The sequence below is a fragment of the Phoenix dactylifera genome, chromosome 18 (genome assembly GCF_051530095.1).
Source record: "Phoenix dactylifera cultivar Ajwa chromosome 18, Ajwa_hap1_PhDact_Kaust_v1.1, whole genome shotgun sequence".
Classification (NCBI taxonomy): Eukaryota; Viridiplantae; Streptophyta; class Magnoliopsida; order Arecales; family Arecaceae; genus Phoenix; species Phoenix dactylifera.
In genome coordinates this window covers 15395956-15422383 of record NC_143207.1, presented here as the reverse complement: position 1 = coordinate 15422383, position 26428 = coordinate 15395956, and the positions used below count along the sequence as shown (strand labels likewise).

Below are 26428 nucleotides of genomic sequence, written 5' to 3'. Positions count from 1 at the left end.
CCTCCTGCCAAAAGCCAAACTTTTGTGGAACCAGTAAAGTGGGGCTTTCTTGTTCAGGTTTTGGTAATTAATTATAAGCATTCATCCGAGTAGCTAGCGTTGGGTACTTGTATTCGCATACATATGATGCTCGGAATTAATGGTTTGGATTTGATTCATGAAATTTAAGAAACTTTTAGGCATTTGCATAACCATTGTAAACTTTCTAAGCATCTTCAAGCAAATGTTTTAAAGATAGAGTGGTTTTAAGAGAGAGAGAGAGAGAGAGAGTTATGTACTATGGAAAATTATCATTTTTTAGCATCTTTTTAGAGGTTGAAGGTAAATAAAATTAGAAATGAAAAAAAAAAATGAGAGGCATTAAGCCCGAGAGTTTTGTGTAAAGCAATTGTATCCAACCTTCTAGTAGGGGATGCACTATGACACAAACATCATAACTTTTGAAGAAAATCAATCAAACTTTGATAGTTAGATTGCAGCACACTGAACTCTATTATGTGATAATTGCTGCAGTCCTTTCAATCTAAATTATGAAAATGACAAGGAAAACGACTCTTTACCGTTCCTTACATCAAGGTGGCATTAAGCTGCAGAATAACTGAGGGAAAAGAGATTTGCTGTACCATTAAAGGAATAGGCCTATCCCCCGAAAATATGGGGGAGATATCCCAATTTGAAGGACATCTCCCTATTTAATTTGCAATCAAATACCACCATCACAATTAATAAATAAATAAGAAGAAAAAAAAAGATAAGGTCCCATTAATTAGCGTCACTACTATTTTAATTGGCAGCTTCAGCGAGATTGCGAGACGCTCGAGCCTATAAGAAGCCTTTCAAGCGTAGGAATCATTACACTGGTATTAGATTCCATCTTGCCAGCCTCTAACAGTGGCTTCGTACAAGCTGGCGCCGCCAAAAAATAGTTATCTAATATTAACACTGTACCACCATGAGCTAATTTAGCAGTTGCCAATAGATTTTAGCGTACCCTTGGCTCCTGGTGGAAGGTCATATCTTGGCCTAGAAAATTGCGTCATATGTCTCATTCTTTCATCTAGAGCCTCCTTTGATGCCTTATCTTTAGGGAATTACTACATGTCACATCTACCACAACATCAGACCATGAGCCCATCAAGTTCCCTGCTAAAGAAGCAGCAAGAAAACTGATTGAAAGGTCTTTGACAAAATAAAGCCCTTCCGTATACATACATATTACCAAGCAATATGGTCTTTTAAGGGAGATGAGAGAGAACATTCTTTCCTTGAGTAGGAAAAGGAGAAATTTTTCATATTTTGAGGTCTGATCAATCTTTATTGTCAGCAATTTATCCTTAATTAGACACATGTCACACTTCAGCTCAGTGTTTTGAATTCTAAGTGTGCCTTGTTTAGTAGATAAATCTTTTGAAATCATTAGAATAACATGGTTGAAAGGTTGGGTTAGCAGTCCATGGTAGCTTCTCATGTCCCTCTTTAGGCAGGTTGTAGCATACAACTTGCAAAAGTTTAGATAATAGAACAGCAGTATATTAATCCACATTTGAAAGAAGAAATGTTTAGGTGGACTACGAAGAGCACATCGATGCATCTTAGTACTTCTCGATGCAACTTAGTATCATTAACTTTGCTCTTTCGTAATGATACATGCTCATCTACCCTCTCTTTTGAAGAGAATTGATGCACCTGAAGCATTCCCAGACTTCGATCAGAACTCTAATGGTGAAATAATAAAATACGACTAACCCTTGACAATATTCAAGTAAGTCAAGCCCCCATTCCACGTGTTCTTTAATTATGGAACACGTAGGGACAAAATATAGCTTCAGACTCGAAGGCAAATGTGAAGAATAGTTATCCTATCGACCACCTCTCTCTAATCCCAGCTTATTTATATATATACACACACATATTACACTAGATATTTGCTTATAGTGAACTTACATGCTATTTAAACCTCTTAAGTAAAACAATTAACAAGAAGGCACCCACCCTCAGGGAAAGCCATAAACCTAGAAAGAAGATGATCGATGCCTTTAAACTGATTACTGATTGGATCATTTGCCTGAAGCAATAGCATGGTGACACAAGTACAGGACCTTGACGTGATGTCAAGAGTCCTTTAGTAAGACTTGTATATATGGATTACATGTTAGACTCAGAAGTGTGAAATCTGCTTTGCTGAATCTGATGACCATTGTCGCCAAACATGAGACCTAGAATGAGTAGATCCATTGTTGGAACTCTCATTCCGCTTTAGACGTCTCTGCCTGTATCTCCATACTACTTGAATGCGGGTCGCAGCAATATTTCTCCAATAGGGTGATTCATACCTAATATTTTGATGGGAACAAGATGATCTTAATTCTTGAGTTTCCAAGAACTAAATTTATATGGTTTTACAGAATTCTGATTACCAGGTATAGCAGTACAATGCACAATGGAATTATCAATGGTGCTCTATAAATTAAAAGAAACTCCAGGCAATAAAAGGGGAAAGTTGACAGAAGGAAAATTTTGAATATCTTAAGCACTTGAGATAATTCTGAAAATTTTATCCTTGGTTATTTGTAATATTTCACGGGAAAAACATTACAGTACTGCAAATAAAGTATTTGAGTTGTACACAATGTACTTATCAACAAGCAACTAATAAAGAGAAGCAGCTCATAATGGATTGAGGAGGCGGAGAAAAAATGTAAAATTAACTATGGACATTAACTTGTATCTATATGGAGTCCATTCCTCTGTCGCTATAATTTTCTACCTCAAGCGTCGCATTGCTCTAAAATCTTATTGCCACTCAAGCAACCCTCTTCATAGCACTTTCCGTAATCACAAACTTTAACTGCTAGAAGATATTTTACTGATTTTTGTTTAATAAGAGACTACTTTATAATATTCATTGACTTTTGGTTTTTAAATCCGTCATTTTTTTAATCAACAGAAGAACTTTTTTTTATTAATATATAATGCTTGATTTGATCAAGATCTTTTCCTAGCACTCTTGTTCCCTACCTTCTCTAAGAGGCCCGCTCCCAATTCAGTAAGTTAGGTACATGACCTGTACAGGCCTTGCACCATGGTACATAAAAAATGATAAGGTATCAAATGGGCAATGGTAAGTTGTGAAATGGGCCAATATGTAACAATACATATCGATGTAGACGGGCAAACATATGTACTGTGTTGGCTACCATGTAGCACGGGTACATACATCATTGATGCTAAATGACAGTGAACCAACATTGTTTTCCTCAAAACTACTATTTAAGATTTCTGTGCATATAACAACCACATTGTTTTCCTCAAAACTTAACAACCATGTTGACTCAATTAATGAAATACATGTTGCATTATGTATGACGTTTTTTGAAAGGTTTTGTTCCTTGAAATCAAATTTTTATCTTTTGCAAAGATCTATTCTCATCTTACACGCTAATGTTCAGCATTGACATCAATTTTGTCTGGAGAAAACATTAAACCAGAAACCCTACGACCAGGCTTTCCAAAATTGGTCATACTACAAAGAAAATTTTATGTCTCTGAGAATGTTTGATAGTTAGAAAGCCTAAAGTTACAAACTGTACCTTGCTTCAATCAATTCCACTAGACAAAATTTCTATCGAAAAGAAAAAAAAACTAGATGAAAAAAATGAGGACCAGATTCAGCATGAAGATTTTTCTCCAACATTAATTAAGCAAGATAATACTTTCCATAAGTATATAAAATAGATGTATGTACAGTAGGGCTGTCAAACAATGAGCCGTTTGAGAGAGCCAGCTTGTGCTCAGATCAAAATTAAGCTTGCTCGATTTGCAAATGAGCTAGGCTAGAGCTAGGTTGGGCTTGTTCAGTTTGGCTTCATTAAACTTTTAATTTGAGAATGTAAAATATTTTATACAATATTAAATTATTTTTATCATTTTCTATATAAAAAATAATTATTATTATTGAATTAATATGATTTATAAAAAATAGAATGTATTTTCAAAAATTAAATATAACCAGAATAATACATCTCTGAAACAAACTGTTTGTGATCAGCTTGTGTTGGCCGAAATTAAATGAGCTAACTTGACTTCTGCTTCATTACAAAATAAGTGAGACTTGAGTAATACCTGACTACCTCAAGCTAGGCTCATTTATACCCTCTCAATGAGATAAAGTTCATTGGTTATTCTTATTTCTAATATTATAAATTGTTTATTTTGTTCAATTACCAAAATTTACATCATTAGTTTTAGTGAATTACCGTTGACTATAAAAATGAAATCTATTGAGTTTCAAAAGCACTCAATACTAATCATGAATGACAAGATTGATGACGCAATTTGTGTTATGCAATATCGAAGACAATAGTGCAATCATGCTTACCTAATTGCTCCTTGCACACGTGGGCTCCGCAGGAATCGGGAAAACAATGTAGTGACTTCTTCCAAGTCAGCAGCTCGTAGTGTGAATGCCTCAACATTAGTTAGACACTTAACAGTCCTGTTTGAAAACAAGAGCTGTCCTGGGAACCTGATTTTCCCACCATCTGTGAGAGGAAAATTTTTTGCACACATTTAGTTAGCACGCATTAGAAGAAGACGTGCTATGTCATACAACATGATTTTTTTTTTCTTCACTTTTTCCAAATAGCCTGCTCCTTGGCCTAGCATATGAATTTTGTCTTTACACTCTACTAAAAGTAACTGGTTATCTGTTTGTTTTACCAATTTGAGAAACACTAAATATTCACATAAATGTCCGTAATATATCCTAAAGTGCTTTGGAAGCTGACCAAAAAGCTTCTCGAGGACAAAAACAAATTGAAAATGGTAACCAGCAAAACAAGCACTGAAATTGGACCTCTTAAATCTAGGATTGGATTATATGCCTAGATAGGAGCTCCTGAATGCCATGCAGTATTTGCCAATGGAGACTGGTGTAGAATTCATACCTCTATTCAAGGAAGAGTGTTCAAGATACCATGTGAGGAGCTCCTCACCACATACATCTCCTTCTGATAAAGGAGCTACATTTCCATCTGCTCCAATGCTCTCCAATTTACCCCTCACTATGAAAACCATCTTTTCAACAGGACTTCCCACATAAAGTATATCACTTCCTCTAATGTATAACTTTTGCCTTAATTTTTCACAAACAGCATCAAAGAGGGGCTCATCCATCAGGGAAAATATCCGAACCTGCAAATCAGCAAAACTTCGGTTCTTAACAAAACTATGATATCAGAAACTAGAAGACTCAATTGCCACAATGGCATGAAATCAGCATTTATATTTTGCTTGCTAATGTGTATAACTACATTCAACTGATCTTTTGCTTCAATTTGATCTTAGTCCACAGTTCAGACCAAGTAATATCTTGTTAGAGTACTAGTATATGTAAATAGGGTCACTAATGCCAGAAATACTGCCATGATATTATGTTTTTGGTATCTAAAAGCAGATCACTAGAGTTCAGGCACTAGCCTGTAGTAGTGCATGTATGTTGCCGAATATACATGTTCATTATGATGTAGAGTTGCATACCTCCATTTGTATGTGTGAGACCAGAAATGGATTGAATTAAATTGGGAATGGATTGTTTTAGCGTTTCTGAAAATAGGCCCATACGTGCACCCTTTAGTGTGATATGCTCATCATAGGGGGTGTTTTCCATCAATGTCTGAAGTTTCACGTTGTAATAAGTTAAGGAATTAACACTTTCACTTGCTTATGCAGTTTTGTAGGACAAACATTTGTAAGAATCCTATAATCCATGACCCAGAACATAGAAATGGCCCCAAATGATCTGGATCTCATCCTTGTATCAAATTCAGTAAGGATCATAAAAGTTAATGAAGCAGCATTTTCCTATATTCTTTTCTCTACCCAAGAAAGAAGAAATGGGTGGTCACCATGGCATGCTCAAAGGAAAGAATAACCCTCACGGTGATTGCTCACTTGTAATGTATATAACCTATATAGGGCCAAATATAATGGTAGAAACAAATCCCGACTACCAGGTGTGATGTTAAATAGGCCTAATAAACCTGTTAGAAGAACCATACAATTTTAATTCTCATCTGCACCAGATCATCCATTTCCATCAAATAATGGAAACTTAAATCATAATGATACTAAGGATATAGAACAAGTTATAAATGACAGGAAATTAAAAAAAAAGAGGCGATATCTACACTTTAAATGGACAGGAGTAAGAAAGCTCCTTATCCTAGAATTCAGAGAAATAGCAAAGGGAATAGGGTAAAAAATCCCACTCCTCTAAGTTTAACCAGACATCCTTTTCTGTGCTTAGTACTTGCTCTCAAACGTTAAAGAGAAACAAAAATAAGATAGGAGAAAAAAGAAACAGTCCTCCTGTTCGAACCAGAGCCTCTTCTTATTATGGGAAAAGCCTAAACAGACCCAAATTGACAAGTATCCTAATTAACAAAATTTGAACCAACTCATGTCCAAAATCTCTATATACCAATCCATTAAATATATACCTCAATCCAACCATCCAATTCTAACTTGAGCCTCTTCTCTTTAGGGGCGTGACTTGGGGTTGGTTCAGGTTGCCGCCACTTAAGTCTAAACCAACCAATAAAATATGCACCTAATCATACTTGACTAAACAAACAACTTAACTAGCAAAACTCAAACTCAGCGTAAGACACAAACTTGAACCAACTATAGTAAAAGAGTTGAATTAGGTTGAGTTGAGAATGACTCTAGGAGTGCTACCAAGTCGGGTCAGGTCCAGCTATCACCTAACCCAGATCCAACTTGTTGGGAGGTTTCATCCTACATTTGAATCCATTCGCTACCCATCCAAGAACTGGGCTGGTTTGGGTTTAGGTAGGATCAAGTTGACTAAAGATTGAGTCCAAGTTGGATATGGTTTCGTCTAGTTGCCCAGCCATCCTCACATGCATCTCCCTATCCAAAATTCAAAGAGAAGTCAAAGAAAATAGGAGAAAAAATGCCGTTCTTCCAACTCAAAACTAAGTCCCCCTTTTGCTTAAAAATAACTATCAAACATTAAAATAAAAACTGAAAATAAAGAAGAACAACCATCCTTCCTCCTATTTGAACATGCGCCTCTCCTTCATATTGAATCGACTGGAGATTGTTTGGGTTATCCCCAATCAAAACTGATTTGAAATCAACCTGATCGATGAAATTTGAATGCAACTAGAGTTAAGATCTCTATGTATAAGCCTATTAAATATGTAGTACAACCCAACACACAAAATTCCTAATCTTGATCTGACATGACCGATCATGAACCCGATTAGTAAAATCTGAACCCCCAATATGAGTCCAAAATCTTTATATAAGCCTATTATGTATATATAGGAGATATACTACCCTAAAAAAAATGGAGGAAAGTAGTCTTCCTATTTCAAAGTTTAGAAAAATATAAAAAATGTAAATATACAAAAATGAAATCCTCCGACTCAAACTTGATGCCATCCTTACTTGACCAAGAAAATATGAAACCTAGCTAGGCCTGACCATACAATTTGTTTCTTAAATTCCTTATCACTTTACATCCCTTTACTCCGTGCCACACCAATCAATGATCAATGATACATGATCTAACTACCCTAGATTTATCAATAATGTCTTTTCTCATATTTTACTCAGACAATTAGCACTTATGATGTTACTATATAATTTTTATTTACTTCCACCTTTATTTTTGTTTTCTATAAATCAAATAACTCAATTTCTATTTTTCATTTTACTTACTTTATTTTTATTTCTATATTTAATATTTCTTAATTCCTCGCATAACATGGTTTTAGTTGTACCATGCCGACTTACATATGTGCTTAACCTATTCATATCAATTTTTCCAAACACAATTTCAAATAAAGTTACATGGTTCCATGTTTGGAGAAATGAATTAATATGTTCTTATGACGTTATTATGCTGTTGAGAGTTATTTCCCCCGACTTATTCTTTAAAAAATAATAATAAAACTAATCACAACAAAAAGGTGCTTGTGGACACTCTACCATCTGATACAATCATAGACATCATATAATTGAACTTCCACTCTCTCTAGTATGTTTATTATATTTGTTGTTTGTTAAGCAAGAAAAGGACAATTTTAATTATCATAAGCCACACATACATAGAAGATTACAATTACCATCTCAAGATATTATAAATTTCCTCAAAGAAATTGTATTAAATGCCTAGACATTTATGGTAGTCCACGTGAATGGTCAACCATGACAATACAAGTCAGAGTCAGACATATGAGAATGAGAACTAGTTATCAACAAAGTGACATAGACTTATTGTTACTACCATAAACAAGTCACATCTCATGTTTGGAGACTCACTTTATGGAGAAATTTAAAGAAATGGCGACGAATTTCCCTTTGTAGGTCCTCCGGTAGATTCTCTAGTAGCTCTTCTTCATTTACACCTCGAGTAGCTGCCCAAGTAAACCTCTCCGCTTGTCTTACTTGCCTAAATCATCATGTAATTTGGGTTAGTATCACCACCAAAAGAGAAACTTCAGGAATCAATAACAAAAACATGCAGAAAATCATTAAAGAGTTGAACAATAACAAACACATAAAAGTAGTACAACTAAATGACTAAGGTTCAATCCAAATAAATGATTATGATGTCTGGATGGACATGCACTATGTTAGCCAAATTATACTGCAATTAATTCATAAACAAGGTGGACTCAAATAAAATAAAATATTATGTGGATTCACCATGAATAACTAAATAGACATTCTAATGGATATTTCCTATTTCAATCACTACTATAAAGTAATAAAGTTCTCAGAACAATGACAATAAATTTTGTTATGTTTTCTGTACAGATATATGTAATTAGGTCGGCTAAGTGGTCACAGCATTATCATAGCCGTATCATTTTTTTGATATACTAAACTTTGCCTTCCTCTTTGTATAGGCAATTTCCAAGTCTATGGCAACTTGATGGGTCTCTCCCACTTTGCATGAGCATAGATAGCCTAACCAATGAGGTAGGTTTTCCTTCCCAAAATCACTCTCATGTTTCACGACAAATTTCATCCCTCATGGAAAAACTCATCAACCAGAAGATCAAAATAAAGAGTTGATGCAAGGTCGAGATATAGATGTAAAAGGTTCTTGAAATTAGGATGTGTATTTTCTCAAGAAATAAGACTTGCAAGTTAAGTACAATACATCTTTAATTGGTTTGTAATCTTATAATCAGTAGCATATCTTCACCTGGTTACTATGCTACCAAGATCAGTTCATTGCTTGGAACCTTCATGTCGGAGCTTTGAATTAGCATTCCAGGAGGAAAAAAATTTTCTAGAAGACCAATTGAATGATCAGATTCAATCACCTAGAGAATGTCTTAGGTGCTTTTGGAGTTCTTATCTTGTCTAGTGATTACTGGAACATAATTCATGCTCTATGAGCACCAACTGACCAAAAGCTCCAAAACAAAGAACTGTGACCACGTCAGCCAAATTCAAGTTCCGGGTAATATCTACCCCTCTATTACCTTACATCCATTTTCCCTGATCTCCCCTTCCTCTTTACTTGCATATTTCCTGCCTCTTTTAAACCATTTTCCACGTGACATGGCTAGTTGTGCACAATTTATTTGATAATGCATAATGGCAATATCCTTTCATCGATATTACCTTCTTTTCTTAACTACTTGCCACTTTCTCCAATCTTTTACCAATTTACATCCTTCACTTATACTGTTATTCAGAAAGTTGCGTCCCTTTTCTCTTACTCCACCTCAACCTAGTTTTGTTTCTTAGGATGTTTTACAGCAGTCAGTTTTCAGATACCATCAAGGCATTCACATGACATTAGATCAGATGAAAATAAACTGTGGCATTTGATCTAGTATTGTAATGAGGCAATTATCATGAATTGATTTATTGGGTCAAATTGATAACACAAGATCTACATTGTCAACAGATGTTCTAGGGTGCATCAATTGGGAAGCATGGCAGCTTGACAATTGATTTGTCTTATCCTTTCTCTTGTTCTTTATTGTATTCCTCCAGCTTTGCGTGATCCACACAAAATATCATGGCTTGTTGTGAAATGTGTTTCACTTTTATTTGGACTATAGGAGGGTACTACTCATGGTACAGCTATTGATTATTATACAGAGTACATTGACAAAGATCCTTATAGGGCCTCTCATCCAATTGGATTAAGTTTGTGTTAGAGATTCTACAAGGCAATCCAGATTAAGGTTCGCCGTCTCAGTACCGGATCCCATACCAATACCATCCTATTACAGTGTCGATATGTGGTACAATACAAGATGGCAAGGCATACCAAGTGTCAGTATGTTACAACACTGTGTACCAGTTCGGTACCGATACGGAACAATATACCAGGTACGGTATGGTACCAACCAGTACGACAAATCTTGATCTAGATAGATGTCAAAAACAATTCAGAATAAAAAATATATATTTGATGATTTGCGCAATGAATTGAAAGACATGGTTTGAAAGCTTCTAGAAGCATTGCTGTTGAGGAGCTAGGGACTGTTTTTGATGATTCTGAGATATAAAATTGAGAACAGGATGGTACAAGAAAGGTTATCCGTGTCTTAAATGCTATCTTAAAAATGACCAATAATATTATTAACCTAATTGATAGAGTTTAAGAAAATTTCAAGTAAAATTCATAACGATAGTTGCTGGTGGCATTATTTTAAGGACTCTATTGGAGCAACTAATAGTACCCACATGCTGCTAAAGGTTTCTCCATCTAAATAACTACCATATATTGACCAAAAAGTGATACCCACGCAAAATATCATGGCTTGTTGTGACGTGTTTCACTTTTATTTGGACTATAGGAGGGTATTGCTCATGGTACAACTATTGATTATTATACAAAGTCCATTAACAAAGAGCCTTATAGGACCTCTTATCCGATGGGATTAAGTTTGTGTTAGAAATTCTGTAAGGCAATCCAGATCAAGGTTTGCTGTCTCAGTACCAGATTCCATACCAATACCATCCTATTACAGTGTCGGTACGTGGTATGGTACAAAATGGCAAGGTGTACCAAATGCCAGTATGTTATGAAACTGCATACCAGTTCAGTACCGATACGATACAGTACACCATGTACGGTATGGTATCGACAGGTACAGAAAACCTTGATCTAGATAGATGTCAAAAACAATTCAAAATAAAAAATATATATTTGATGATTTGTGCAATGACTTGAAAGACATGGTTCGAAAGCTTCTGGAAGCATTGTTGTTGAGGAGCTAAGGACTGTTTTTGATGATTCTGTGATATGGAATTGGGAACAGGATGGTACAAGAAAAGTTTCAACATTCACGAGAAACAATTAGTAGGCATTTTATCCGTGTCTTACATGCTATCTTAAAAATGGCCAAGGATATTATTAACTTGATTGATAGAGTTTAAGAATATTCCAAGTAAAATTCATAACGACAGTTGGTGATGGCATTACTTTAAGGACTCTATTGGAACAACTAATGGCACCCACATGCTGCTAAAGGTTTCTCCATCCAAATAAATACCATGTATTGACCAAAAAGGGATTCCTGCGCAAAATATCATAGCTTGTTGTGAAATGTGTTTCACTTTTATTTGGACTATAGGAGGGTACTGCTCATGATACACATCTTTTTGGAGGCTATACATAGTGAAAAGCTCCAATTATTGTAACAGGTACATTTTAACTTTGATGCATAAGTGTAAAATACTAACATATATATATTTATTCAGGTAATATTTCTTGGTGGATAGAGGGTATCCTCATATGATGGGATATATTGAGCCATCAAAGAAGAGAGGTATCATCTACCAAAATTTCAACATGGAAGTCGATCAAGGGTTATGCATGAAATCTCTAATCATGCACATTACTTGTTACGATGCACTACTACTAAGAGGATATTTAGATGTTGGAAAAGTAGATGGAGAATATTGAGTGCAATGCCTAGCTTTTCTTATCACAAACAAGTTTACATTATGGTGACTTCCATACCCATTCATAACTTCATTAAGAATCATGCAATTAAAGATTTCGAGTTTCAGTCTTACGATAATGAGGAGGATTTATTCCATCCTGATTGTTTAGAGATTGATAAACCATAGGAAGAACTGCGGAGCAAAGTCAAACAATAAGTAACCATGAGATGGATATTCTCCATGGTCATATCGCGGCTCTTTCTTTATGAAATTATGCTTGTAACATGGATACTATGCTTTGTATCTTAGTATTTTGTATCTAAGTAAACAAGAATGTTGTTTGTTAGAATCAAAAATTCCTATTTTTAATAATGATATTCTTTGTTACTTGGCAATCTCCCTTTAAAAGATAATTACATTGTCTATTATAGTATTTAGATTCAAATAAAATATATAAATTATAGATTAATAATACTTTACAGTTTACACTATACTATATTAATAAAAAATAATATTATAATATTATACTCTAATTATAATATCACATTTATATATTATAATAATATTATACAATGTAATAATATATTAATATGTAATAATAATTGTAATACTTCATATCAAAACATTATATTATAATTACTAAATAATATTAGATACATTATATTGTATTATATTATACTATAGAATACAATATTATATTATAATAATATTATATTAGATTATAATATTTTATTACATCATATTACAATATTATATTACATTATAATAACATTATACTATGAACTAATATATTAATATGTAATAATTATAATAATAAATATAATGCTTTATATCAAAATACTATATTATAATTATTAACTAATAATAGATACATTACATGACATTGCATTATATTATGTTATGTTATATTATATTATATTATGCTATGCTTTACAATACTAATACTACTATCATTATTATATCATAATAAATCATATTTTAATAATATAAAATTATTATATTCCTATAATATTATACTATTATATTGCAATATTATAATACTCTAATATTATAGCATTTAAAATAAATAATTTGTAAATTAAGAATACTTTATAATAACAAGTCTTGATAATACAAAGAGTTTAAAAATTGAAAGCACTAAAAAATGTTCTTTATGGTCATTTTCTTATACTAAAAGCACTTTCTCAGTTTAGTTATCAAACGTATGTTAAAATTCTGTAGCACTTTGAAAAATATAGTTACCAAATAGAAAACAGCTTTTTATTAAAAGCTCCACTAGCAAAATCTCTTCCAAAAGCTCTACTGCCATTAGCAATTCCAAACGATGCCTATACCAAGATTCGCCGTACCGATCATACTGACGTACCGATGCGGTCCGGTATCGAACCGAGCCGGTACCGTTCCGAAAGTGCCACCACGCATGGCACTTAGCGTGGCTTTAGCCACGCGCCGTTCCGAAAGTGCCACTGCGCATGGCACTTAGCGTGGCTTTAGCCACGCGCTGTCTTCTGTGAAGAACACCCTGTACCGGTGCGAACCGGCTTAGTTCGCACCGGTACGGGTATGTATCGGTGCGAACCGACCGGCATGGATATGTACCGGTCTCTAGGTCGGAACCGATTTCAATAACCGTACCGTACCGGTGCCTGTCGGTACCAGTACGGTACGGACTGAACCGACCGGTACCGGTCGGTTTAGCAGACCATATGCCTAAAACTACTTTCTGACCTTCTACAAACTCTCTACCATAATAAACGACAAGTTGTTATCATATTGATGTATCTCATTTAGCACACCATTTCTTTAAGGAAAATAATTAATTAGTAGAAAACAAGATCTAGTACAAGCCCTATCTTACAGCATTTATCATCCCCTTCTTATCACCTTCAATAATAACAAAATGCTTAGCAGAGAGATCAAACAATAAACATATATGTTGGATGACCTTTTGCAGTGATAAGATAATGAATATGTGGGTGACCCTTTAGATTTACCATTTTTTTCTAAAGAGGGTGACCATTTAGACTAAGTGCTTGATATTATGAATAGTTCATTTACAAATGTCGTGTTTCGTGTGCAAAAGAAACAATTATACTAGTAATGCAAATATACATGTGCATTTTGTCATATTTAAAATACTTAGATAAAATATGATAGATCTCATAAGTATCTTAAGCTACACTAGCATGAAGTGTTCTCAAGTCATATTTATTACTGAACACAAGAACATAATATAGTGGTCTCATGTCAAGTGATGAAAAAAGAGCGAACAGAAACTAGGGCCAGGATAAGGCATAAACATCATGAAGCATAATATTGCAATGTAGAGATCCATTTCAATCAAACAAAAGATGACAGCAAAGAGACATACACTATGGTATATAATAGATTCCATGAAACCAAGTTAGAGTAAATATTTTCATAAATTATTATGGCGATTGATGTACAAGAACTGAAATCAAATATTCAATAATATTTTTGTAACAAACCTCCTCAAATATTCTGGCAAACGACGATGGCTCATCCATCGTTCAACGTCACGTCGTCTAAGTTGCATTTCAAGTCTCCTTGTAAAACAAATAGCTAGAATCAAATGAAGGTACATTGCAGGTTTTATAATATTTGATGTGCTTTTATGAAATTCCAAAAAAGAAAAGAATCTTCTACAAGGTTGGAACTGAGAAAAAGTTTCCCTGCAATGCTAATTGTAAGGATCCAATGAGAAAAAAATTAGGTTTTGTTATCTGCTATATAAATCAGAACACTTGGTTATCCAATATATCTTATGTCCCAAAGAATTTAAAAATCAAGGTGAGACTTTTACTGGTAACTGGAAGGTACAGTATGTACTGTGGTACAAAGGCAGTTCAAGGTCAGCACCAACCAGTCCGAATGAGCACCAACACACACAAAAAAAAGGAGGTCGTGCCGTGTGGCACAAGATGGGTATGGGTGGGTACAAGATCACCCTACAGAACTATCCTGAGGGGCACCATGTACCCATCCCTAGCTGGTATGGTACATATAGAGCGCCATGGGGCAGTATGAGCAGTACATTACTGCTTGATAAACATATTCAGAGGGCAAAAATATAAGTCACGAATACATGGTGGTATTTGTTGATCTTTTTACATCTATACCTACATTCCAATTTCATTTTCCTGACTAAACTAGACAACTGAAGTCAGATACACAGGCCTGCTTATGTAAATACACTCATACTATTGCACACACGCACACATAAATAGAGTGATGGAATTGATGGATGCTTATATTATGTTGTAAAAATTGTTTATCTCTATCTGTAATATGTAATAGAGAACAAAATCTCCAAAAAAGGGACAAGTCAAAGGGCTTATTATAGTACAACTTGTAACAAGCAAAATAGTGGTTGTAATCGTACCAAGGAATTGCATCAGTAACAATTATTTTTTTAAAAAAGAGCTTCAGTAAGATGAGTTATAATCACGTAATTTGCACACCTTCTTCCAAGGGCTTGGAGAAAGTTCTGCATATTTCCAATGAGCAATGCAAATAACAAGAGCCCCAATCCAATGATGGCCATAGTGAACAGAACTTCCCACACAAAATAACTTGGAACTTGGTTACCAGCTAAGGTACTGATTTGCTAGGACATAACATAATATTTAAAAGGTGAGACAAAAATATATCAAAGTATGTGCACAATGCTCATAAGATTTGCAAGAAATAGCATACAAAGCTTTTCTGATTGTTTTGATAAACATTTAAATACTAGCTAAACAGGGAAAATAATCAAAGTTGCAAATCTATGTGAATCATAGCCACACTGAATGAAAAAAAAAACCCACTAAAAATAAATTGGACACTGGTTACCAGCTAAAGTGCTGATTTGCTATGGCATTGACATAACACTTAAACAAAGGTATACAGATTACATTAAAGAATTTATAGAAAAGCCTAACAGGTTGTAAGAAAGAAGGTGAGAAATGCTACAGCTTTTCTGTTTATATTTCTACCCATTCAAAATTCAAGCTCATACAAATAGAACAAAAATTTCAAGTTTCAATTTCACATGAATGGAAGCAATATCACATATTTCAAAACAAGAAGTTATACAGTGCGGACTTCCTTAATGTTATCATGTCATATATCGCTGTGCTTTACATAAATTTAAAGTCTCTCATCTCGAGCAAGTCAAATCTATGAGCCTCACAAACTAAAATTCAAAAATATTAAGCAAGTATTAACTGACCACCCTAATGGTCATCCCTATAAATTTTACATCGAGGGCTACCTCCTCCATCAATGCAAAATCCTTACAAATTCTATAGATGTTTTGTATGTATCTTCCTTTTTCACTTTTCTAACCTTGCACATGAATCTGAACCTCTTCTGAACAGGCCTCTCTTTGGTCTTCATTGTGCATGATCAAATAGTTACCCATCTTTTAGCGTCCACCAGTGCAATGACTAGACCTGCTTAAGTATCCTTCCAAAATATCCTTAAGTTTCCTTCCAAACTCGCTCTTCTAGGAAGCACAGAAACTTCAAGTTGCATGCCATGTTTGTATCATTATGTCTCAAATACCAGCACTCATGGATACATCTAGGTTACATATCCAATACTTATTTTAAGAATCATCTTTTTTTTTAAATAAAAAAAGTATTCCAAATACTTCCCGGATACAATTGAGACACTTTCCCAATACCTCTAGGAATGAGGGTAAGGGCATTTCTTTCCAATTTTTTTTAAATGAATGTCAACCTTTTAATGTGAATGGTCAATTTTGGAGTTGGAATCTTGAAATTATAATATGAAGTATGGATCAGGGTCCAAGGATTTGAGTGATAACTCAATAATGATTTTGTGGAAGTTGATGTTACTACATAAAGTATGAAGTATGAATTATATTATTTTGATAGCGCATGTGATCTATGGATGCTATCTTTCATATATATGAAATAAATATATTCATTGCGCTCGTCAAATTGGTGTTGAGAGCAGTACCAACACATAAACCTGTTCATGGGCTCAAAAAACTTGCTTAATCCTAAATAAACATATAAAAAACCTAAACAACAATGAAAAGCAACAAAATGAATGAAAAAAGTCTCAGTAGGATATCAGGATGCTATAGTGTATCAAGTGTCGGTATGCAGGCATCTCGAAATTATATCGACCCAATCCCAACCAGAAAGTTTCTTCTTGATTAATTCCTAAAGCTACTAAAGGCACTCAAAATGAATTCAAAGAATCTCACTTTAATAATATCATTTATCCTACACTCAAGCTGGGCAAAAGCCCCAAGTAGCAACATTATTGCACCAAGGAGTACTATATATATGGTAATAAAATCCGAATACGACATAAGAGGGTGTATTATTAAGGCTGGCAAAATATGACCCGACCCATGTTCGACCTGCAATAAGCAAGTTTGGGTATGGGATAAACAGATTTAAGTCATAAACAAGTTGACCCATTTAAACCGTTTAATAATCGGGTTGGGTTCAAGTTTCAGCCCCTTGACCTGTTTAACCCATTTAAAAATCAAGCCGGGTTGGGCTATGCAAGTTAAGCAGGTTACCTGCTTATTAAACAAGTTAATAAATTAACAAGTTATATAGGTTATACAGGTTAACAGTTTAACAGGTTAAGCAGAGATACCTATTTATTAAACAGGTTAAACAGGTTAGGTCAGATTACCTGTTTATTAAACAAGGCAGGTTCAGGTTTCAAATTCTTACCTGTTTAATAATTAGGTCAGATTCAAGTTTCGGATTTTTTGATCCGACCCGCATTTGACCTGACCAGTATATGATCCAACCCAACCCGACTGCCACCCCTATGTATTATGTAATAGATTATATTGCTAATACACCTTAGTACAAGCCCATGTTGCATTGCATATATTAACATTCAACAAGACAGGTCAACATACCTCAGGTCATTATTAGTCAAACAACTCAAAACAACTGAGGTTCGAAGCAAAATTTAGTAATAGATGCTTCACGTAAAAACACTCCAGCACGCCAATCCTACGAAATAAATTCTAAGGCTTATTGCATATATTACCAATGGGCATTTGATTAGATCTTTAGAAAAATATTGTCTTGCTTGTCATTTAAACCTTTTGTCCAAACAAGATACATCAATGTGTTCAATGGAGTAACAGAAATTCCAGAAAAGGCACAAAATGATTTTGAGAGAAAATGGACCTCCCAAATAATTCACAAAAAGGGTTTTAAAAATAACCTGAACAAATGCACATCCATTCATACTCCTTTTTTTTGCACAAAGTGATCAAACAAATACACTTGAAAATAACTATATTTGTTAATAAAATTTCTATTTCAAAAATACAAAATAAAAAAAAATATTACCAAAAAAGATAGACCAGTGCATGAGGCTCCCGCCAGATCTAGGAAGGGTCGGATTACGCAGCCTTACCCCCACATATGGAGAGACCAAAAATAATACTACAAGATATTGCTATTTTATAAAATTATTATCACCTTAATTTCTTATTATGTTTGAAGCAAGCGATGGGGTTATAAAGTGGTACTTTTGGCATTAAAACTTAATAATAGTACTGATCAAAATGGGAGCCTCCAAAATGTATGATTATATTACTTGATTACCTACTAATTTCTAGTAGCTGCTGCTCAAGAGAGAAGCAGTTGTTTCTTTGTGCAATTTTAACTTAATATTTTTTAATTAATTAATTAAATAATTTAGTGAAAAATTACTTTGTAAAATTTTAAATAACTATGATTAGGTTTCTATGATTAAAATAGTATAAATTTAGTTATTTAAGTCTACAAGTTATATAGATGATTCACTAATTACTTCAAAGGGACTATGGAACCGACAATTAACCAAGAATAGCAAAGTTCTAGGACTAATGGTCCAGCATAAGGAGATTCACCTGATGACTTTGTATAAAATCTCGCTAGAGGAATAGAAGCATAACTTTAAAGGTTTATAATGCCTGCAAAAATCACTATTATTTGGGTAATGTGCAACATGTGACAATGTTTGCTCCGATTGCTGGGGAATGAGAATGCAACATTTAGATGGTAACTAAGAATTGAGACTTCTAAGCAATGAAAGAAAGGAACTCATTGCATATTTGTCTGGCATGTATAGTGCATTCAAGAGAAATGTAATCTCAAAAATAATTGTCAGGGAATAGTTTATAAATTTATTGTGATAGTGGTATTATTTAGAGGGCAAGTAGATGGAATGGAGTACCTGAAATCCCCAGAATGAGGAATATACATATCGTGTAACAATACTGTGCTTTGTTGTTAATTCGACAGCTTGTTGATAAATGCCATAAACAAAATGTCCATCACCATAGTTAAAGCAATCACTAGAATAAGAATCATTCAACCAATTTGTTCTATTTTTATCATTCTGTTCAACAATATTCCCACGTCCACAGTCTATATATGATGCACAAGATGGAAAAGGATAACTGGAAGAGCAGGCATCCCTTAGACATTGATTTACCCTCTGAAATAAAAAGAAAACAAAAATTAAAATCTATCCATTACCATCATTACACCAGAAGATAGTTACAAATATCACCATATGTATATAACAGATGACTAATGGTTGAATGAAGACACCATGGTAAATTAATATAAAGAAACTAGAAATTAAGCATCCTAGCATATAAAACAAGGTAAGTTCATAGATAAACCAAACTAGAGCATGCTGATTTAAAAGTTGATTTTTGATAACTTAAAGAGGGGAGGTTTCATGTCTCAGTCTTATCGAACAAAATGCATATGAAAGTTTGAGAGAGAAGCTCTTATAAATTATGGAAGTAACACCACGCCAAAAGCACTTAGAAATTAATACAGGTACAACCTGGAAATAGGTTGTGCATGAATTTCTAGAAAGTGATCTGTAAAACCATAGACCGAACCATAGTTTGAAATTTCACTACATTCTAGAATCCAAAATGGAAACGGAAACTTTACATTTTCAGTCAAAGTGATTTGTAAACAGCACCAGTTTCCGAATTCTAGCTAAAACTAACTGATTACACCAAAATAACTTTGTGTATTTACTAAGTATGATAACATTTGCCACTTCTTTATTTTTTAATATGTCAAGAGGCACTGGAAGCATTTTCTCTTAGATTAAGCTTAGATTTATTAGGAAGAATTGGTTGTTCCAATAAGAATCAGTGAAAAGTAAGTTTTTGAGCATAAGTTAGGCTACTGTGTGACTCAAGTCTCAAAGGCATCTCAATTGTTATGTGTTATATTTGCATCAAATAACAAAATCATATGGTACATTCTAAAGACGATCTCATAACATTTTATTTAAAAAGGAAGAACTTTTCTGATATGAAATAACTTAAACAATACATATGAAAAAATTCTAACTTATTTTCTTGATTTGTTATACTTTTTTATTTTTACTTTTTCCTTTCTAGTTTCAATTGACATTTTCTGGATTTCTTATTATTCCAACTGTAATGGCTGAAAATGGAACTAGAACTACTAAAACCAAGACTGATCTGATTTGGCATAACACAAAATTGAGTCTTCGAACTTTGGATGGAACCTTAGAAAGTTATAGGGCCAAATTAGTTCCTAACAGCTTTAACTAGAAAAAGAGAACAGATTGCCTTAACATCCTTTTCTGTAGGATAGGCTCTAGAAGGGTTTCTCTAACATTTGTTTTGATAAATAAGTTGGCTTACATCAAACAGATACTAAGGGTATGTTCCTTAATGATGATTTAGAAGAAGAAATATGTATGCACGAAACAACTTGAAGGATTTTACAGTAAAGGTCAAGAATATACCATCTACAGCTCAGTAAGATTTATTTTACTGACTCAAGCAAGCCCCTAAGCTATGGCATGAGAAGTGCAATAACTTTATCATGTAGTTCTGAAGTTCAGAAGAATGACAAATGACTATATAGTAAAACAATTCAAAAAAAAATTGTGCAATACATACATGTCATGCTAATGCAAAATACAGCATATGGAACTAACTTGGAAGTTCTAAATGAAATTAAAACTTTCATTCCTAGTTACTTTGATATGAAAAATCTAGGTGTGACAATTTTGATCCTAGACAAGAAACTAATTAGATCTTCTGAAGAATAAACTCAAAGTTACGCTATTGTAAAGAGGTAATAGTATTTCAATTCCTATGATAACAAACATGTTTCACACCTTATGATCTTAATTTACATGTTAAGAAGAATTTATGTGATCCTGTCTCACAATGTAAATACTCTTAAATTATAGGTTTCTTGTTATGCATGAGAAATAGAACATGATCTCACATACTTTACACTACAGAAAAATTGAGTAGATGCAACAGTAACCAAAATAAAGCTACAAGATGCAATGCAAACAAAGATGTTATTAGCAGGAAAAATTAACATTTTAATTGGAAAAGGGATTAAGAAGGATAAGATCAACATAAACTTGCTGGTTCAAGCTTATGCAGGATAGATAAGATAATTTATATGAATAAACAATTTTTTTAAGTTACAAGATTTAGGATCATAAGCTTCTGAGATTTTATGTACGAAGAAAACAGTCTGTATACAGTCTCATCTCTCATGACAGAAAACTATAAACTTTGGTTAACTTATGTCATAGGAGACGCTTATAGATACCCCATCGTAACCCTTTTGAAGCAAGAGATATGAGCTAGAGGAGAAGAAATCCACCAGTAAGAAACAAAACTCAGGTCATTATTAATTAATGGGAGTATGTGATCATCAGAAAATGTTGAGACTTTCATTTGGCTCTTTGTATTATTTGCGCTTCTGAGATGAAAAAAGTTCCTTATATCCAATGCTATCACTGCACTGTCCATGTAGGCTCTATCCACAAGGAATTCTAGAGGTTCCCCCTAGCCAGATAGTTTTCATAGCAGATCCTTCTCTTGCTTAAATTTGCCTCAACCAGGAGATCAGCACCAAATAGAGAGTCTAAGTCAAGCTGATAGCCAGTCATAAAACATGCTCAATCCTTTTGCCGATTTGATGATGATGACAATGATGATGAAAGCTATCAGGATTACTATCTATGTAGGTTCTATCGAAGTCTTGGGGAATTGTATAGGCTTATCCTACCATATAGCTTTTATAGCAGGTCCCTCGCTAGCTTAAATTTGCCTCAACCAGGAAATCAGCACCGAATTTAAAGTCTAAGTCAGGCCGACGACCTCACATAAAATAAGCTCAACCCTTCAGCCAATTTGATGATGATGATGATGTGCTACCACCCATTTAATGCTAGTTTATTTCACATTATGAATTATATATATGTCCACACATCAAGATACATAACCTAAATATTATAGAACCTAAGCATACCCAATAATTTAAAATTTATATTATCTTCGATATTTTTTATTTTTTTTACCCTGCATGTGAGCAATGAAACTTCAAACTATTACTATAGTTGTTGCCTTGCTCCTCCATTAGATACAATAAGAAAGATTATCTGACAGACGAAAGTCTAGGGAAAAAAATGAATTCTACATCAATAAACATTAAATTCTAAAATAAGCAAGACCATAGTTTTCTGCCTATCCAATGCAAAACATCTTAAGCATTGGTGCAGAGTGCAGACTATGTCATGATGTTGTATAATGCAGGTGTAAAGTCTAGAATATGGACCTTGACAGTAAGGCACCATACTCAGATCAATAAACCTGTCTGTGCCAACACAGCAAGAGTAGGATGCACTACCACAGTTTGGCATAGTATGGTACAGAAAGGTGTATCGGTATGGTAAGGTCCAGCCAACATGGACTGATATGGTATGGCACTTCAATCCATGATTATAATGCTAGCCATACTATATTTGATCATGCCGCTGCATCCCTCCAACCATATATTACATACCAAGTATTGTTGTGCTGACTAATGCAACTCAAACACCAATAACAGAAATGATCCATAAGAAAACATAGTGAATAAATATTTTATTTCATATTTTAAGTTGCAAAGCTATCAAAAGTTCATATAAACAAAAAGATTGTACATTTCTAGCCTCATAACAATCAATCTGAAGCACCATAGAATCTTGCTCTAAGTTGGATGAAAGAGCATCTTCTTATGTTTGCAAACAGTCTTTAGTGCATTTGGTATTATTGTACATTCATTACTCTTACGTCCAGCTAATGTATGAAATAAGATTGTGAACACTTCAACTAATAGTGCAAAGCACTCTTAACTACTTGAATTACGGTTTGCTTTCTTCACAACCTTGAATAATAAATAAAAGAACTCATAATGATCTTCCAAAACAACTTTTTTGGTTAAGCAAAGGACTATCCAAGTGCTATACTAACCATGCCTCACATAATACAAAACTTCCATAAAGTTTCACAAAGATGATGCACCATGCCAAGGAATAAGTAATTGCTGCACACCTGTAACCCAAAGAGGTACCAAGACGAACCAACAACATGACTAGCCAACATAAACATAAGAAGATTAATAACGAAGTTAGCCCAAGCTGACTCAAAAATGAAGCCACTTGCAGACTGCCCAGCAAGCAAGGGACGAAATCTAACAATTCTTGGGGCATACTGAAGAAGAACCGTGGCACGTAAAAGATTTTTTGCATAGTTTGCTGCTGATGAGCCCGCATATTTTGGTATGACTAGTAATATCATTACCTGCATAAAAGATAAAAATGAAGAGACCTTTGGTAAGGACACATGAGAAGATCAAGGGACTGCTGCATGTTACAAAACTGAAATTCAAATCTCATTTTTCTGCATTATGCTTTTAAAAAGAAAGCTTCTATAAACACAATCCTGCATCAATGTTATACATAAAAGTATCATAGAAACTGTAGGATATATACAAAATCCACATATGACATGAACCAGCAGCAATTACAAAATAAGCATCCCTGTGAGAGCAAATTCAATGGAGAAACTACAGAAGTCAAATCAAAGTGCACAACTAACAAACCCAATGTTGAAACCTAATTTGTTTCCGATCTCAATATAATGGCTTAGGCTCATATTTGATGGCATCAATTTACAATGACAGGGAAAAATAGAAGTAAAAGAAATTACTGTCAGAAAGGTAAGGATAAGTAACTGTAAATCATTTGTACTTTTAGAATGGTGCATCATTTTTCCATTACTTCAGTGTTATGTTATCAAAGTTTGTTCTTTATACCAAGCTGTAATAGAGCCACTAGTACATTTTAAGTTTAGACTAATTTTCTCATTATATATATAATTTTATTATCACTAAAATATGCTATGCTATGTAATATGGGTTCGTACAGGTGTTAGAATGTGGGCGTGTATTTAGAAATCAGATAATTCTTATACCAAATCTTAACACATTGGAACTCAACATAAAAGGATCCAAAATTTGGGTTGGAGTAAGAAGATCTCTGTATTTCCTACCATTTTAGTGCTTGTACAGTAAGCTTTTAAGTTTTAATTTTTAGTCCTTGGGCCATGGTTCATTGTACCACCCGATTTGCAGCATACAAAGCCATATCGGGGGCGGTCTAGCATAGTTCCTCCCCTCGGTTTGAGAAACCGAAGAGGGAGGGGGAGGGAGAGAGGAAGAAGGAGAGAGCCTCTCTCTCTCTTCCTCCCTCTCTCTCTCTTTTCCTCTTTCTCTTTCTCCCTCCCTCACCAGCTCTACTGAGTTGATACGGGCTCGGCACAGAACGACACGGTGCCGTATCAAACCGTGCCACTGGGCAACCAGTATGAATCCCAATGCTTGCATGGTATACCTTTCCTTGGGCACACATTGGCCTTATATATGCACACAACTAAGTGTTTTCATACATGCTTATAGACATATAAGGGCTGAAAGTTAGATGGCTGTAAAACCAAGTACCTAAAATAAAATGCCAATCAATAGGGGGCTAAATAATAAATTGTAATCCATCCAAGAATGAGATGTTAGTTTTGCTCTTTTAGAAAAGGCATCATGGGAGCTGCACACTCTGAGCCTAATAAATTGCAATCCTAATCCTTTCTCTCTTGATGCCTACCCCGTTGTTTCTCCTCCATTATATACTCCACCTTGGATCTCTCCATCTGCATTCCGACCACAGTCCACAACTCCACATCATCCACAAGAACCAGTCTACCATTAGTCCACTCTTGCCACGTACGTATCCTCCGGTATCCTCTCCTCTTCTTCTTTCCTCTTTTCTTTTAGATACCTACTCCTCCTCTCTCCTACATCGGACTTTCCAATACACAGTCAGATTGCTTAGTGTCATACTTGACTCCTACACTTATCTCTGGCACCCATATACAGTACCCAATGTCATGCCGTTTTAGCACGGGATACATTAGGGCAAAGGGATGAGTCCAGGAATCTTAGAAGCAATGTCAAGTAAAGGCACCAAAATTTTAAGTTGCTTGATAAAATTTGAATCCATAAGTGGTTGCTCACCAAAAATTTAATTTGCTTAATTACATTTACAGTCACAAGTGGTTGCCCACTATGTCTATTAAGGCCATAGAAATCCACCCCAATACATGATTGGAATAACAAAATGCAAGCACCTAACATGACCATCCACCAAAACCATGTAGAACAGTAACAACTTGCAACACCTACCAATCCACCTAACCCCACTCCTCTACACAAACATGTAATATTTCTATAATTCAGTACCCTTTTGAGGATTCTGAAGCACAACAATTCGTACACAGTAACAAGTTGAACAAAGTTTACCAATTACAATTTAAGGTAATCAATCAACTACCCTAGGTCCTAACCAATAATTCGGTTAACTACTGAACAAGTAACTTTGTGGGCAAGGTGAGTGTTACACCAGCAATATCCATACATCTTTCAGTAACATCTCATTCTACTTGGCACAATAGAAGATTGGAAGTGTGATTCTAACCTAGATATTCCCCATCAAATTAAAGATAAGCCAAAATAACCAAAAACTTGCAAAAGCATACACTCATTGCATCATATTTCATGCCATTTTTACTAGCTTCTGACCAAATCCTCAACAAAGATACCCACTACCTTAGAGCTCAAGATCACAAGTAATATTTTTAGGGAAGCTAGGTAGCAACACCTAGGCTTCCCATGTGCTTCCATTGGTTATTATGGCCACAAAATCCTAAAGTATGAGAGGGAAAAGAACCCTATAGCTTCCAAAATAAAAAAGATCATTTTTAGGATTAAGACTCTAGTATAGCACCCTCAGACTAGCCATATTGTACCAGATCAAGGACTAGTACAGATGATCTTGACGTGCCCCAATTTTAGCAAACTAGGCCCTAACTGCCCTATTGCACCATATCACACCAGGGCATACCACACCACACCATGCTGCATTGATGTGTATTGATCACATACCATCTCTCATGCTTGGTAAATCCATTTCCCTTTCTAATGATTTCTGTTGAGGCATACCAACCTGTATCGCCCTTGTATCAAGTATTGTAATATACTAGACCATGATTGGAACGAGTCCATACCTAAAATAA

The 26428-nt window shown here is 34.5% G+C and overlaps 1 protein-coding gene across 4 annotated transcripts in view; it reads right to left on the bottom strand.

Moving 5' to 3' along the window:
- Positions 1-1844: 1844 nt before the first annotated feature.
- The window catches only part of LOC103706769 (putative cyclic nucleotide-gated ion channel 20, chloroplastic), a 47012-nt gene continuing 22428 nt past the window's right edge, over positions 1845-26428 (bottom strand). For 2 of the 4 annotated variants that reach the window (XM_088714428.2, XM_088714429.2), the window contains exons 6-13: positions 23357-23605; positions 19186-19449; positions 15435-15580; positions 14442-14519; positions 8353-8482; positions 4947-5193; positions 4379-4541; positions 1845-2333 (exon numbers count right to left, since the gene is read on the bottom strand). In XM_088714428.2, coding sequence (XP_088570554.2) covers positions 2159-2333; positions 4379-4541; positions 4947-5193; positions 8353-8482; positions 14442-14519; positions 15435-15580; positions 19186-19449; positions 23357-23605 — 1452 coding nt within the window. In that variant the 3' untranslated portion in view covers positions 1845-2158. The remainder of the gene's footprint in view (positions 2334-4378; positions 4542-4946; positions 5194-8352; positions 8483-14441; positions 14520-15434; positions 15581-19185; positions 19450-23356; positions 23606-26428) is intronic. The other 2 variants (XM_088714430.2, XM_088714431.2) reach the window with 2 other exon arrangements.